Below are 17,194 nucleotides of genomic sequence, written 5' to 3' on the forward strand. Positions count from 1 at the left end.
GGTGTATTTCTCTGTATTTAAAAAAAATTCTTATTCCATTTATATTTTGGCTTTTTTAAAAAAAATTAATACTGTGAAAATGCGGTTTTATGACAATCATTGGTTTCAGGATCTTGGATGAGTTCTTTTGGACAATCCCAGAATGCAGATACTCATTTAACTTCACAAATGAGTTGTTAATTTGACACTTAAGGGATCTTGGATATCTTGGTTTGTAAATGTGTAAAATATCACGTTATATTAAAATAACAACAGAAGATGCTGGATAGATTCAGTAAGTCAGACACAATGGCTAAGTGAAATGAAGTGACAAGTTAATGTTTCAGGAGAAAAGAACAAATGGCAGGAATTCCAGCCTGACTATAAAATCTGCGGGTGTCATCTGAGGAAATTCCCAGCGGAGGCATCCAGACACTTGTGCTGTGGTTATTAGTCTCTGCATTTTCAGCCCCATGATTTGGGATGGGTTCAATAGCATTGTGGATGGTACCATTCAATACCATTCTGAACTCAGTGGAGTTTAATAGGATGGGGGGACGGACCTCATTGAAACTTACAGAACATTGGAAGGCCTGGATAGAATGGGCATGGAGAAAATGTTTCCATTAATAGGACAGACTTAGATCTGAGGGAACAGCCTCAGGGAAAAGGGATGATCCTTTGGAACCGAGATGAGGAGGAATTTCTTCATCTAGAGGGTGGTGAATCTGTGGAATTCATAGCCTCCACAGCTGTGTGTGGCAAAGTCATTGACTGTATTTACAACAAAAATAAGTAGGTTCTTGCTTAGTAAGGGGATCAAAGATTACTGGGAAAAGGTGAGAGAGTGGGGTTGAGAAACATATCAGCCATGATTGAATGGTGGAGCAGATTTGATGGGCTGGATGGCCTAACTTTGCTCCTACGTCTTATGGTTTGGCCCTCAGGAACCTTGAGTGTCACTTCTGGAATTTCAGACTCTATAAGCATTTGAGGAAGCCCCTGTCTCACAGAACCCACAACAGTCTTTCTGTCAGTTTTGGATTGCCAACAGGTGGCTCTGTCTCCACAACATAGTGAGGAACATGCTGGAGACATATTTTCTTTCTTGTGATATCGTTGGCACACGCATGCCTCATCCAGCCTGAAGTCTGTCATTATCACTTGACCTGCCAATTGGAAGCGTACAAGAAGCAAGCCATGGAGAACGAACACAAGCATTTCTTTTTTTATCCATGTTTGACCCAAACCTGCCACAAAGCTAATGGAAGGCTCAGTGAAATCCAAATCAGAATGGTTAGGCATCACTTGGCACTCCTCTTCTGAGGCTTTTGTGAAACTTGCTTTCAGATTTGGCTGTTGATCTTAAAAGCAAACAGCTCAAAATCTACAAGCACTTATTTAGGAGACAGATTCAGTATCAGCGGCACTGCTAGGCTGCCCATATTAAGAAAAAAATCCAATGATCCAAAGGGAGATCAAAGTGTCCAAATTCAAGTCAGCCCAGGCTTCTCCCCTGACTGCGTTAATTATTTGTTTAACATCTCATAAAGCGCATTTCACTTTGTAGATTGCTGGGTATGACAAGAGGATTAAGCAATTCGTTGTGACGTATTCAGCTTTACGGCTCCAACTGCGTAATCTCTATCCCTTGCACAATACCCACTCAATATGAAGCCATGCAGCAGCATCATTGAGTTGGTTGGCAATGATACAGGTTAATCTGCTCGGTGAATGCTTTACTCACTCCCACTAAGGTGATAAGCATATGGAGATTATTATCTAGATCAGGTGACCCAGCAATAACATGGTTTATAATGTTGAACAACTCAAATAAATTTAAAAGAAAAGTTTTTTGCAGTAAATTAGATTAAATGGGTTGGTAAAACTTTGGGCGCAATCTTATAACCTCATCCCGCCCGTTGCTCGATGAAGTGGTAAGATCGGGTGACAGGTGAAAAATCAGGTTCCTACCATGTTTCTTGCCTCTCTGATTGTACCATTTCTGTTGTGCTGGGGAAATTAGCATTGTGCCCAGAGACAGTGCAAAGCTGATTTCAGTGTTAGTGATTTACCTCCTCGCTGATCAAACTTCTTACTGGCGAGAATCACAGCTGGTCTCCAACAGCAGAGACCAGGCGTGATGGCCTCACTGGGGGATCAGAGGCCATTGAAACCCTGGGGTGTCAGGGGCAGGGCCAGCCTAGCAGTCCCCATCTGACACCTTTGTACTGCCCACCTGATACCCTGGCCCTGCCCAGCTGGCACTTCTCACTGGGCACTTTGGCACTGCCAATCAGGTACCATAGCTGTGTCAGGGCAATGACAAGGGGGTGGGGTGTGAGTGGGCATGGAATTTGAATGAGGATAGAGCAATGGCAGGGAAGGGAAACTCTGCAGAGGTGGTGATCGTGGAGGGAAAGGGGGCAACTCTGCAGAGGTGGTGATTGGGGAGGGAAGGAGGGAACTCTATAGGGGTAGTGATCAGGGAGGGAAGGGAGGAACTCTGCAGGGGTGGTGGTTGGGGAGAGAAGGGGAGAACTCTGTAGGGGTGGTGATCATTGGGGAAGAGCTCCTAATGCTCATGGGGGATGGTGATAGAATGGCACACAGGGTAATTGGCGAGGAGAACATACTGATGTCAGTGAGGCAAGAGGCATGGCAAAAGATCTCCTGGCATACTGGGAGATCGGGGCACCCTGGGCAATGGTGCACCAAGTGCTCAACAGCCAGCTTCCCCTGGTGAGCTTAGACTCCACACCACCAACCCCTCTCCCTCCACATGCTGGTGAGAATGGCACTTTGGCATATTTTTTGCACTTTTTGCATTGTGCCACAGCATTGTGATTTGCAGCTCACCAAAGAACCAGCACAATTCTCTCCTGTTTTCTTTCTCATTCAGCACTTAATTTTTTTTTGTAAGATCGCACCCTTTAGTTTTCCAGATACTAGGTCTACTCTGAGCCCTTCATAATAATCTGTAACAACCCTGCAAAATCTATGAGCTAATGTACTGCGGGATCTGTGCTACTAATCCTGCTGAGTTTGAAGAGGTCAGCGGAAAGTCTCTACAACAGCATGGCACTGGATCAGCAGCGGCACAGCTACTTTCCTGAGCTGACTCAGGAGGCTGCAAGCTAAAGAAACAGTGGTCGATTCTATGGAAGGGGGATGTTGAATTCCCTCCTGCACCTCCCCACAATAAGAACACAGTTCTGTGTGCTTACCCCTTCACCCCCGTTGTGAGGGACTGAAAATTTCCACAAAACCCAAGCTGCCTCTTTTTTGATTTGTGTGTTTAGGCTATGCTTCTAACCTCACCCCCAGGTTGGTCTCATTTCAGTCATTTTTTTTCTTTGAAACTGAAGAAGCGTTAAAGGCATTCCATTTATCAATTGAGTTAAAGTAAAAAAGATTGATTTGCTGCTGTGATGTCAAACAAAGACAGGATCCACTCAGACTGGTACAAGTCATTGTTGTAAAACTGTTTAATATCTCGGCAATAAGCATGCAATGTAGTGCAACACGGTGAGATCACTTTTTATGGATGTGTTAACAGCTGGACCTTTGTCCAAGTCCAAACTATTCTCACATTCTTTTTTACTTTGCTACAATCTGGGTGAAGAGCAATGATCATAGAAGGACATTCTATTAACTTCAATGGAAATAAAAATCAGGAGAGATACAACACGTATTGTCGATTTGTTATTACCCATTTTACACTATCACAGAAAGGCAAAATTACCCTCAAACAGTTTGGAACAATACACAGTTAAAAAGAGCTTGAACTTATCTCATACTTCAGCACATTTCCAAGAAGAATCTCACAGCCCTTCTTGGTGTATATGTGCAATTATTTAATGGACACAGACATAAATGGTTAATTTGCTTACAATTATTGATTCCACAAACTGTGACAAACTGAATGATTAATTATAGTGTTAAGGTGGGTGGAAGAGGAATGTTGGCCAGGACACTCAGAGAACTCCCAGCGTTTCCTTAGAAGCAGTGTCAGGATCTTCACCATCCACATGGATAGGCAGCGAGGACATCAGTTTAACAAAAATGACAACACTCACTCACTTTTCAATTTACTATTAAGCTTTAAAGTGGCACAGCTGATAGCACATTATTCATAGAATCATAGAATCCTGACAGTACAGAAGGAGGCCATTTGGCCCATCGAGACTGCATGGACAAAATCCCACCCAGGTCCTATCTTCCTAAGCCCACATATTTATCCTGCTAATCCCCTGACACTAAGGGATAATTTAGCATAACCAATCAACCTAACCTGCACATCTTTGGAATATGGGAGGAAACTGGAACATCCAAAGGAAAACCCACGCAGACACGGGGAGAACATACAAACTCCACACAGTGACCCAAGATTGGAATTGTAAACAAATTAACCATGCTTTTACACAACCAGCCTAGATTGTGATCTGATAATAGTGGGGTGGGGTGGCAATGTGGTACAGTGCTTAGCAAGGATGGTGATGGGGTGGAGGGCTGGTGGTGGGAGAGAGTGGGTGTGGACTGCTGCCTCACAGAATCAGGGACCTGGATTCAATTCCAGCCTTTGCTCACTGTCTGTGTGGATATTGCACATTCTTCCCGTGTCTGTGTGCATTTCCTCCGGGTGCTCCAGTTTCCTCCCACATTCCAAAGGTATGCAGATTAAGTTGATTGGCCATTCTAAATTGCCCCTTTACGTCAAAGGGATTAGCAGAGTAAATATGTGGAGTTATGGGGTAGGAATGTTGTCACTGCAGAATTGATGGGCTGAATGGCCTCCCTCTGTACTGTAGGGATTCTATGATTCTATGCATAGTATGCTACCAGTTGAAGCAGGTTAATTCTAGTACCACTTTAGAACTTAATAGTAAATTGAATAGACTATTTATTTGAGCGGCCGTAAGTCTTATCCATCTTTACAAATTCTTGAGGACGTTTTAAGAAAGGTTTTTGCAACAAAATCAAGTTGAAGTATTAAGCCCCTTCCTTCTTATAGATGTCCAACAGATGGCAGTGTAATAACCTAGAATAATGCAGCAGTGCAGTTTTCCCGAATTTTCACTCTAGGGAAAATTCTCGACTCTGCAAACTCAACTTAGGAGGAAGTGACTTGACCTGCTGGATTTTTGTTCTGTGGGAATGGGTGTTAACTGCAGTTGAACCCCTGGAAACAGTGCGGAGGCAGCCACAAGGGTTGCCGTGTGCCGAGGCGGGCTGTTTAAAAGACCCACCTCAGTGCTCCTATAATAAAAACAGTGAAAGTAAACCACTCTTGCTACAACCCCCACATACTCTCCATGCTCCATCCATGCCTCTCACCAACTCCCCATGGTCTCGCAAACCCCCCATGCCAACGTATGCCCCTCTACCCACCAAGTCCTTAATGCCAACTGAGTACCAACTCATGCCAACCCATACCCCCACCCTCGCCACTCTTTTTCCTTACACCTTCCATGCCGCCTCACAGAGTATTCACTGTGAATAGATCTCTGGTGCCATGGTGAGAGGAAATAAAGTTCTGAATATCTATTATGGTCTTCACAATGTTAAAAAAAGCACTCTCAATAATAAAAACACATTCAAAATATTTAAATTCCTTCAGATATGCAAACCACTATAAAAACAAGTATTTGTATTCATAGGTCCACATCAAAGACAGCTAAGCTCTTTATAACCACTTGGAGCTGTCAACCAAATGAACTAATAGGCTCCCACTGTGGTAACGCCAGGCTACGGAAGCAATCAAGCAACACTAGCTCTATAAGGTTCACTCTCAGTTCTACATCCTAAACAGTGAAATTGCAAGCAACCATATTTAACATTTTTTTTTAAAACATCTTAAGGGGCAGAATGTTAAAATGCCCTGATAGCTGGACAGTTCTGCAGTGTTTATCCACATTTTAGGCACATTAATGTCAACTGTTAACAATCCCAAAGAGCTATCTGATCTCTGAAAGGATACCTTACCTCTCCAAAGACCATTGCTAGCACCCTAAACCTGCTCTTCAAATGTGTAAACGCCACGAGTTGTGTTTCAGAAACTAGGGTGACCAAAATTGCTTCTTTTTGAAGGCAGCTCCACTATTTGTGAACCATGAATATGTGAACTCTGTTCCATCTCCATTCTACCACCGCAACCCCACCCCCACCACTCAGCAAAAATAGGGGTCCACATTCAGGGGCAGGACTTATGAATGGACTCCAGTGTTAGTTTAACTAAAGCACAGAGCACTTTCATCGCCACAAAAATTCACACCCAAGACTCATTTAAATACCTGATGCCTGTGCTTTGGTGTGTTTATTTAATTCTTGTACCCACCTGCTACAATGTTTATCAGATTTTATTAATGTAACAGAATACCTTAAAGACAGTAGGCTGTAGATCACAGCTAAACATTTTTTTTGTTTACTTTATTCCAATCCAATCAAGTCAAATTAAAGCCAACTCAGAGTCCCAACAAGTTGGGACATTCCTGATCCAAGCTGACAAGACAGGGCTCTCACCTCCTGCCCTGGGCCTGATCTACATGATCCAAGCTGATTGGAGTAGTTGTAGCTCCTTCTCCAGGGCTTGATCTTATTTGCATCTTAGCCAAAAGGCTGAGATGCCGCTTTAAAAAATTGCTTCAAATGAAGCTAAATTGTAACCTAATGATTTCAACCAAGTGCAGCATGTCGATACTACACTTGATCTTAGCCAAAAGGCCGAGAAGCGGATCTTCATCGCAGCTAAATATAAATCAGTACAAAGATACAATCAAATTCAATTAGTGAATGTGCTAGATGTATTGGAAATAGCAACATCATAGACAAAGGTAATTTTAAAGTCATGATTAGCAATTAATTATTGAACAAATATGTTCCATTTAACTCTATGTTGGTTGCATTTTGTGAATGAATTTATCAAATGAAGATGCTGATGTTTTGCAGGAACTGGTGTGTTCACGTATAATTTATCATGCAAACTATGTAATGCCACAGTCAACAAATAAAACAAAATTGGTAAATAATTCATTCATCTATTATGGATAGCAAGTGCTTTTTTTGTACTACTTCTCCTGGTTCTATGATTAATGTAGCGTTGCAAAATATATGAAGATTCTTGTAAATAACACCTAATACCTGTCTATAATAAACAAATTAGGCAATCTTTACAATCAGTAAGTTCCATTTATCTGTAATCTTTTGCCTCTTGAGTAAGAAGAGCATGAGTTCAAACACACTCAAGGATTTGAGCTGACACTTCTGTGTGGTACAGAGACAGTTGTGCATTGTCAGAATTGAACAGCACATGTATGCACTTTGATCCCATTTTAAGTGAGCTGCAGTTTTTTCCAGCGATGACTTGGTAAGATGATCTTCTGCCCTTGCCATGAATTTAGTACCCTTTCCATCGACTTCTTCTTGTCTTCTCAGCTGCAATCTCAGATTGTTCTCAGCTTCAGTATTCTATCTGATCCTGAGTTGAACTTCCAAGCCCTAAGTTCTTCATTACAAGAATTGCCTACTTCTAGCCGCCATCACATTGCCTGTCTTTGTCTCTATCTCAGTTCATCAACCGTTAAAACCTTCATTTCTGTCTTTGTCATTCTAGATCCCTATTCCAAAGTCCTCCAATGTGACCTGCACCATCCATAAACTACACTTCGCCATCTGAAACTCTGCAGGCTTTAGACCTGTCCTAAATCTCCCTCACCGATTGCCTTTATGCTCCCTGATCCATATTAGTGCCAAGCCACCAAAGCCTAAAGTTTAAAATTCTCACCTTCTGATTAAATCTATTCCACCTCCAGTTGTACATCTTTCTGTATAAGCTCTCAAGTGCACTGACTCCAACCTTCTGTACACATCGCTTATCATTCACTTTGCCTTTAACAGCCACGTCTTCAGTCTCTGAAATTCCCTTCCTATACCCGCTACCTCCATACCTCCCTCTACCCCTTTAAACCCTTTGTAAAAGTTTCTACAGTAAAGGCATACTGAAAATATGATGTCTTCTTGTAAAAGCAGTAACATCACAGGTCTGCACTAAGTGTTTCTCGCATTCAACATAACACATTGCAATCAAGTTGCCAAATGGTAATACGCTCCACATTCAAAACAATGCTGAATGTGTAAGAAATAACTTCTGAGCTCCCTCATCATCCGTTTAGTACTAACCTTACATTTATACCAACTTATTGATTACTCACTAAAGGGTGGAAATCATTTTGCACTGTTCAAATTTTTGAATAGTATGCTGCCCTTTAACCTTCACTTCCCAATGAGTATAGCTCTCATTTATCATCAGGAATGGACATGATCCATTCCTGGGATCATCTTACTGGGTTAATACCTTTGCCATTCATGAAAGCTGTCAGATTGTTGGTAAAGTCAACCAGTTTACAGATATCCTGAAGAGAAGGGCTCTGTCAATCTGTCCTTGCCTGACTTCCATATGCCTTCAGTCTAATGTGATTGACATTGACTTCTTTATCTCTTTCTCTCTTATTAAAGTATATGAAATTGCCTAACTTGGTGAAATTTCCCAAATCAATGCTGTATTTCTGTATGCTCAGATACATTCACAATATCTGTGTCTTGAATATCTATGAGCACAGACAGATTTGTAAGTGACATGTCTGTATAGATATGAGATCATTGAGTATGTTACTTTGCAATATTGGTAATTCTAACTACCATAATTACACATAATGCTAATTTCTAGTAAACATATTTCTTTCTAAGTCTTTGCTCTTTAGGGTAATAACAGTATTAGCAATTCAATTTGTAAGTGTTACTGAAGTTGTTCCATTAAGATTCTGATCATCTGTTTTTAAAATATTTAAGGTTTAGTCTTCCATTGTATTCTTCTCAAGACTGCATCCAAGGGGCCTCGCACGTGTATCTTCAGGAGGATCTGATGCAGAATTCCATGGTATGTGTGATGCTGGAAATGCTGCTGGTTCTGTGACATCCTCTTCATATTTCTACATGTGATGATACAAGTTGAGAATTGGTCACATTAGGTTAGAACTGCAATGAGACATTACACAATCGGACAGAATCAGGGCAATGATCCACAAACAATGCCTCAAGGGGTGGAGGAGAATATACAGTGATGAGCAAGGGACCATCATAGCATGAAGCAAGGTGGATAGACCAAGAGGGTCTTTACCTGGCTGTTACTGTTTCTAACCATTTTTAACTGCAGTCCATGGACACTGCAGCCTGGGCTAGTGTTGTTCAAGTGTTCAAAGCACTTGTACACAAATGAGATGGCTGAATGAATAACACAAAGTTAGTTAATTTGGCTTGTGGAAGACACACTGAAAACATGATGTTTCTCAATGAGGAACCTTGAGAGGGTTATAGGCTGCAGGCTGCTTGGTGGTTGCCATAATGCTTGCTGGATAAAGAGGGAGTGGCACTGGGGTTCAAATGGAGATGAGGAAAAGGGAAGAAAGGGAGAAGTAAAAAGGATATGAGTGAACTAAGAAACGGGTGGAATGGGCAGGTGGGGTAAAGTATTTTGTTTTGAAGGAGCCTGTCCTTGAGTGCCAATAAGATCAGGCATAATGGGGAAAGGTCTTCCAACTGGGGCAGACTGAAGGCCTGGTAACTGTAGATCGCTCTTGGGCTGCTGTGCTAATCTGAAAAAACAACAGCATGCAGTGAAATCTGAAGAATGTATATAGTTTCAAGTAATAAGTAAATATGCACCGTAAAGTGTTGTAAAAATGATTCGTCTTTTTTGCACTGTTTGTAATTATCGGATATGTTGTTTTGCAATGGCTTATTTGAGAGTTTTTTTAATGAATAAAATATATTTTTGAAAAAAAATAAGAAAAGGCCTTTTGCCTAAGATCAAGTGTAGTTTTGTTGTCCTGCTTTTGGTTGAAATCATGAGGTAACACTGAGGCTTCTTCTGAAGCAATTTTTAAAAGTGGCATCTCGGCCTTTTGGCTAAGATATAAATGAGATTGAGCCTTGAGAGGGGGTGCAATGCCTGCTCCAATCAGCCTGGATCATGTAGACTAAGCCCAAGACAGGAAGAGGCCAGCCTGTCTTGTCAGCTTGGATCTGGAATGTCTCACTTGTTGAGATTTTGAATTGGACTTTGATTGGATTGAGTTGGATATAAAAAAAATCAGGTCTTTTGGCTAAGATCAAGCATTAGGTCAAGTCCAAGATGGGCTGCAATGCCTTATTTTGTCAGCTTGGATATTGTTTAGATGTTTTGTGGGGACTATGAATTGGATTCATTTGGATTTCGTATTTGTTTTTGGAGCAGGCATGAAATGGATTCGGGTCCACCCGATCCACTGTGAGCATTTGTTTTGTAGCTTTAAGGATGGAGTAAAAAATAAAAATAAGAACAAGACCAGGCAGCTAAAGTACATCTAAGTTGCACTAATTGCAAAATGGGTAATCTTCCCGTTTTGGATAGCTATAGAGCATTGATGGATCTTGTAGATAATTGGTGCGGCAACTTTTGTTCCATTGCACAGTGAAGAGTTTCTGGCACTTCAGTTTCCTACATTGTAATAGTGACTATACTTTACCACCTAATAGATGATAAAACACAATATTCAGAGGCAGTGAAAGATAAGTCAATGCAAATTGTCCTCACTTTAAGAGTTAAACTTGCCATTGCTGCTCAAGAAGGAAGACTATTCCCATGCACATTTACAAAATTCTTTGAATTCAAAATGTTTTGCAGCTTTTCTGTACCATACAATTTGCCTCCACAGTTTAACTCCATTCCTACCTCCAGTGAGTCCTTCAAATCTTCTCCCATATTGAAATCTAATTTCGGCAAAGGTTTATTGAATCCATCTTTGTCTATCAGCCAGTAGGTTGCTTGATTTCCCTTCCCCTGATGAAAAATACAAGTGGGTTGTATTTTTAATGGTATGTATTAGAATATTCATTTCTCTTATTCATGAAGTAAAATACATTTTCTTGTAGTAACTGTTAGATATATGAAATTATAAATATGTATTATTTTCCTTAAAAAAGTCTTCTTCACGATTGCATAAAATTGACGTTTTTTAATTGAAGGGAAACAGATTTTCTTTTTCTTTTGTGTTATATTTATTTATTAGTCACAAGTAGGCTTACATTAACACTGCAATGAAGTTACCGTGAAAATCCCCTTATCCCCGCACTCCAGCGCCTGTTTGTGTATACTGCGGGAGAATTTAGCATGGCCGATTCACCTAACAGGCACATCTTTGGACTGAGGGAGGAAACCACAGCACTCAGAGGAAACCCATGCAGACAGGAGGAGAACATGCAGAGCCCGCGCAGAGCTGGGAAGCTGGGAATTGAACCCAGGTCCCTGGCACTGTGAGGCAGCAGTACTAACCACTATGCCACTGTGTCTGAATAATACTCAAATTCTAGGCATTGCCAAGAGAAAAGAAACTTGAGATCTTGTTCATTAAGTTTCCAGTCCTGGTAGTTCCTGTGATTCTAGATTGGGTAAAACAGAGCTTGTGTCCACAATGGACAATGAGTGTTAAGATGTGGTGGGAGGAATCCGACTTTATTTACCAATACACTGAGCTATTAGGCTCCCAAAAAGTAAGGCAGATTGTCGGACAGGAATCATTTTCGCCCAGAAGACCAGTGAAGATCATGAAGTTTGAAGGTAGATGCAGGCTGCAGGTACGGTTATTTTCATATCTCATCAAGGAGTTTGGTCAAGTCCAACTGCCAGGAATGCAGACAAGTCTCTTTTCGTGCCTCCCATTCTTAGTGCAAGGCCCTAATATGTTAATAACTTGGGCTAGGAAATTTGGCACAATATGCTTCAGATAGCTGGCACCAGGGTGGGAGTGGCAGAGAAAAGATGTTTCCATATATTTGGAGATCATTTTGAAATGATCATATGATTATTTAAGGTGTTGTACTGAAGTTGAATACAATTATGCAAGTTTCATGCTTGGGAAGCAATGTAAAATCTAAACTGATCGACAAACTCTAAATTGACAAAAGGCAATTATGCAATTTAAATTATACCGTCAACAACATGGAAACTAAACTGTAGATATTATTCATGATTTTATTTTTCAGGAATTGGGGGAAATCAGAGAGCAAGAATTGATTTAGGCCTGGCTAACTATTTCAATCTGGGTGAAATTGTTACATTAACCTCAAAGTTATTTCAATCAGTTCAACACAGGATGTGAGTTACAGGTCAGTTGCAGAGCTTGTTCTGTGACAGGTTTCATATTACGTTGATACATAACATGCTGTGTGACCACAGTTTAAAGTCAGCACTTTTGGAAAATAGCGGCAGACAGTTCTGAGTTGTTATTGCATAGCGTTGGAACTTCCTGATGGCTGCAATGTAACTAGAAATTACACAATACCATCTTTTAAAAAATTGTTTGGACAATCCAAAAAGATTTTGAGGACTATTGTGGGTTTTTAAATATTAACAGAGGCTCAACAGGCCAGATGCGATTTTACTGACATTAAAATGCTACTAACATTGACAGTGGAGCTCGATAAAAGCATTTAATAAAACTGGGGTGTGGAGCCAAATGGAAATGGTAACGTTATTCATCTGCTGCTTTGTTAAATACAAACTATAAAATGTATTACCTCAAGAAATCATTTTTATTCTGTTTCTCATGTTTAAGTTTTATTTTATTAGTGTCACAAGTAGGCTTACATTAACACTGCAATGAAATTCATGTGACAATCCCTTAGCCGCCACACCCTGGCACCAGTTCGGGTACTCTGAGGGAGAATTTAACATGGCCAATGCATCTAACCAGCGTGTCTTTCAGACTATGGCAGGAAATTGGAGCACTAGAAGGAAACTCTTGCAGACACGGGGAGAGCGTGCAGTTTCCACACAGGCAGTGACACAAGGCTGGAAATCAAACCCAGGTCCTTGGTGCTTTGGGGCAGCCAAGCTAACCACAGTGCCTTAGACTCAAAAGTAACAACTTGTAAATTTAATTTCTTGCCTACAATTTGACTTCCTACCTTCACTTTAATTGTGCCTCTTTCCTCTATATTGTATCCTCCCAGTGCTCGCAGTGTGTCAGCAGTGCTTTGTGATATGTGTATTTTCAAGGCTGAAAGTTAAAAGAAGCTAACATTAGAACATAAGTAATAGGAGTACGTCCTCAAACTGGATCTACCGCTCAGTACGATCATGACTGGTTCTAAACCTCAGCTCCGCTTTTCTGTCTGATCCGATATCCTTCATTCTTTGAAAGTCCAAAAAAATGTGAATTTCAGTGTTCAGATGTTACTCAATGGGTGAGATCTTCCAGCCCCAATGGCGGGCAAGGCTGCAAAATTTGGAGAACTGTTAAATTTCAAAGGTCTCCACATTTTCCTATCCCCTTCTACCCTGTCTACAACAATGGTGGGTCTGGAATATCCCAGTAAATGATTGGTATCCATACCCTCTAGATTAGAAAATTCTAAAAAATTCACAATCTCTGAGCGAAGAAATCGTTTCCTCATCTCTGCTTTAAATGGCTGACCCCTCGTCTTGAGACAGTGGATGGGAATTTCCTGACCCGCCCACCATAGAATTTGTAGAGGGCAGGACAGAAAATTTGGCAGGCTATGTGAAGATCTGTTGACCTCTGGTGGAATTTCCAGTCTAGAGATTGCATGTGGCTGGAAAATCCCGCCCTATGCCTCCTGCTTCTAGAACTCTCCAGCCTGGGGAAGCAGCTGCAATTTGTATCTAACAGAATGCACCTCTTTAGTTTATGACCGGAATTCTCTGACTTCACCCCAGTCACGTTGCTGTGAACAGAGATATGGCTGAGCGCCAAATTCTCCATTCTCGCTGGCAGCAATAAGGGCGCATGCAAGACTGGAGAATTCCGGCCTACAAGTTATATTTTACAGTCCTTAGTGGACCAATGAAATAATGGACAATTGTACTGGCCCAATTCATCTGTCATTGTGTCACCAAGCCAGTTAATAGGTGGGAAAGTGTAACACATGGCATGGTGTTATATGATATGTGATTACTGACCTGATCTAGCTAACTTCACATCAATCACTAATTCATGTTGCCAATCAATTTTTTTATTACACTTCTCTAAAGCACCACGAAACCTTTTGTTACAATTGAACAGCTTTCAAAATACATGTTGCTGTTGATGATACAAGAACCCGAAGATATGCATCTCAAAAGATTTTTCTCATAAGCTAAATTTGGGACAACAGGATAAAGTGGATCTTCTTGATTTCTCCTCCCTTGTACTTTCTGAACATAATTATTGATCGATGGGAGAATTCCTTTTGGCGGAAAGGTATTTCCTCCAATATCAGACTGAAAATTTACACTTTCAAAACCTTTTAACAGAAATTGAGTTCTCCCGATTGTTAGAAGTTGATTTCTTTTACACATGTAGGTCTAAAACCTAACTCAGATTTTACAGAATTGCATCTTTTTATTGAGCAGTTCCTTTCCCAGTAACCACAACAGCGGAGAGGAAGGTGCAGAGTCTAATGCTGCTGTACAGCATGGAGTATTCAACATTCGTACACAGCCTGCCCACCCACTCAGGGAAGTTGAGCCCTGCAATGTTATTTTATTTAGTTTATCGAAAGGCTGAACACTTACGTAGACCATTGCTCTCCATCCTTGATGCTACATTGACTGTATCTCCAAACAGGCAGTATCTGGGCATTGTTGTTCCAACTACACCAGCAACTACTGGGCCTGCGGAAATAACATTAACAGCGCTTTAAGAGTGGCACATTCCCTTCACCACTTTGTAATCAATACCCTTCAAACCCACCCACCAATATTCTGAAGTGGCTTCCTGGTTCTCATCATTTGCAGCAATTAGGAATCTCAGCTGGTGACACTGTTGGCTATCTGATTAGCTGGCAAATCTCAGAGGCAGAACCTTCTCCCAGATGGGGGTGAAAGTCTTACCCTGAGCTACTTAATTACTGGACCACTGCAAAATTAGCTCAGGGCCTCCCAGCCGTGCAGAGGCTGGCTCACTCTTGACCTTTCAGTCAGGGTATGGGGCCAAGATCTCCACCTCAAATTCCAGCCATTACCACAGCTTTGATTTTATGACTGAAATCGTGCAAAATCTCAAGGAGAATGGAAAGGCTACAGGAACAGAATAATATATTCTATATTTGTATGGTATATACATGGAATAAAACAATTTGTGGTAAAAACGAGTGAATCAAATTGCTGTTGCATTACCTGTGTTTAGGCCAATGCGAAGTTTCAGTTGCACGTTGTCTACATGTCTTATCTTAAATGTCACAATGGCGCTGAGAAAATGCAAAGACATTGTGGCAATTTCCCCAGCATGCTGAATTCCATTGCGAATGGGAAGTCCACTCGCTACCATGTAAGCATCGCCTATCGTTTCAACCTTCAGTCAAGATAGAAATAAAATATAATTTTTCACAATTAGAAAGGAATGTGCAAACATCTGGACTGTTGGAAAAGAATTGACATTCAGAAAATTTCCTTCCCCCTTGTAACTTTCAACTTTTAAAAAGAAAGGGACAGCAGACTTGATTGGCAATGTGATGACGATATTGCAACACAGTACTGCACACTATTTAAACTTGTGAACGTTTGCAGGCACTCCAGACATCTTAGCTGATTCAACAACCATTAATTGTTAGTACAAGCAAAATGTAATTGATGCAATAAGTTGCACAAGCGCCAGAAAGAAGTAACTATGTCAGTATTTAACATCATCATCCCCCACTTCGGAAAGATTATCCCAGAAATCGGCAAAGACTGATGGTGAGCAGGCAAAGCATGATGGCCATGATGGCTTTTCCAGCAGCATAGTGCTGACTGCCAAAAACTATCATCCAAGGGTTCCACGCCATATTGCAATAATCTGCTTACGGATGCTCAGCTTGTGTCACTCATCTCCTGACCTCATTACAGCCTTGGCTCAAGCATGGACAAAAGAGCTGGACTCCAGAAGCCAGCTGGACGTGACTGCCCTTGACATCAAGGCTGCATTTGACCAGGTGTGACATCAAGGAGCTCTTAAAAACTGGAGTCAATGAGAATCAGGGGAAGACTCTCCGCTGGTTGGAGACGTACCCGGCACAGAGGAAGGTAGTTGCAGTTGTTGGAGGTCAGCCATCTCAGTCCCAGGACAATACTGCAGGAGTAGAGTCCTAGACCCAAACATCTTCAGCTGTTTCATCAATGACCTGTCTTCCATCATAAGATCAGAAGTGGAGATGTTTGCTGATGATGGCAAAATGTTCAGCACCATGGACGACTCCTCAGGTACTGAAACAGTTCACGTCCAAATACAGTAAGACTGATTAGCAGGAAGTGACATTCACGCCACACAAGTGCCAGGCAATGGCCACCTCCAACATGAGAGAATCTAACCGTTACCTCTTGGCATGAAATGGCATTACCATTGCTGAATCCCCCCACTGTCAACATGCTGGGATTACCATTAACCAGAAACTGAACTGGACTAGTCATATAAATACTGTGGCAGCAAGAGTCAGAGTTGGGAATCCTGCATCAATCAACTCACCTTCTGACTCCCCAAAGCCTGTCCACCACCTACAAGGCACAAGTCAGGAGAAAGATGAAATAATCTCCACTTTCCTGGATGAGTACAGCTCCAAATCACTCAAGAAGCTCAGCACCATCTGGGACAAAGCCGCCCATTTGTTTGATATCTCATCCAGAAACCTTCACTCCCTCCAACATTGATGCAGCTGTGTGTAGCATCCACAATGTACACTGCGGGAACTCACCAGCACCTTCCAAGCCTACAAATGTTACCTTCTAGATAGACAAGGGCAGCAGCTGAATGGGAAGGCCAGCACCTAGAGATTCAGTTCCAAGTCACACACCATCCTGACTTAGAAATATATTTCTTCACTGTCGCTAGGTTAACATTTTGGAAGCCCCTCCCTCCCTGTACCTATACCATATGGGCTCCATCAGTTCAGGAAAGCAGGTCACCATCACCCTCTTGAGGGCAATTAGGGATGGGCAATAAATGCTAGCTTAGCCAGCGACACGCACATCCTATGAATAAATAAAAATGCAAGTAATTAAACCAGGATGAGGAAGGTGTCATGTTTCTGTGATTGGATAAATCTTTCCATATGGTTATGATGATACAACTAATGGTTGTGTAGATTAAAAACATTGACATTGCATTTTATGATTGAAGAGATTGGTTTGAATTTGGTTTGGTTT

The 17,194-nt window shown here is 41.4% G+C and overlaps 1 protein-coding gene and 1 non-coding gene across 2 annotated transcripts in view; both read right to left on the reverse strand.

Annotated features, from left to right (window-relative positions):
- Positions 1-6,522: 6,522 nt before the first annotated feature.
- Positions 6,523-6,714, reverse strand: LOC145354605 (U2 spliceosomal RNA). The gene has a single exon (XR_013888878.1). It is a non-coding gene; the product is annotated as a U2 spliceosomal RNA (small nuclear RNA).
- A 2,114-nt stretch (positions 6,715-8,828) lies between these two features.
- Positions 8,829-17,194, reverse strand: part of gucy2g (guanylate cyclase 2g) — a 71,062-nt gene continuing 62,696 nt past the window's right edge. The window contains exons 18-22 of the mRNA XM_080206039.1: positions 15,194-15,368; positions 14,591-14,689; positions 12,982-13,073; positions 10,748-10,855; positions 8,829-8,966 (exon numbers count right to left, since the gene is read on the reverse strand). Coding sequence (XP_080062165.1) covers positions 8,829-8,966; positions 10,748-10,855; positions 12,982-13,073; positions 14,591-14,689; positions 15,194-15,368 — 612 coding nt within the window. The remainder of the gene's footprint in view (positions 8,967-10,747; positions 10,856-12,981; positions 13,074-14,590; positions 14,690-15,193; positions 15,369-17,194) is intronic.

The sequence above is a fragment of the Carcharhinus amblyrhynchos genome, chromosome 17 (assembly GCF_965287045.1).
Source record: "Carcharhinus amblyrhynchos chromosome 17, sCarAmb.v2.hapA, whole genome shotgun sequence".
NCBI lineage: Eukaryota > Metazoa > Chordata > Chondrichthyes > Carcharhiniformes > Carcharhinidae > Carcharhinus > Carcharhinus amblyrhynchos.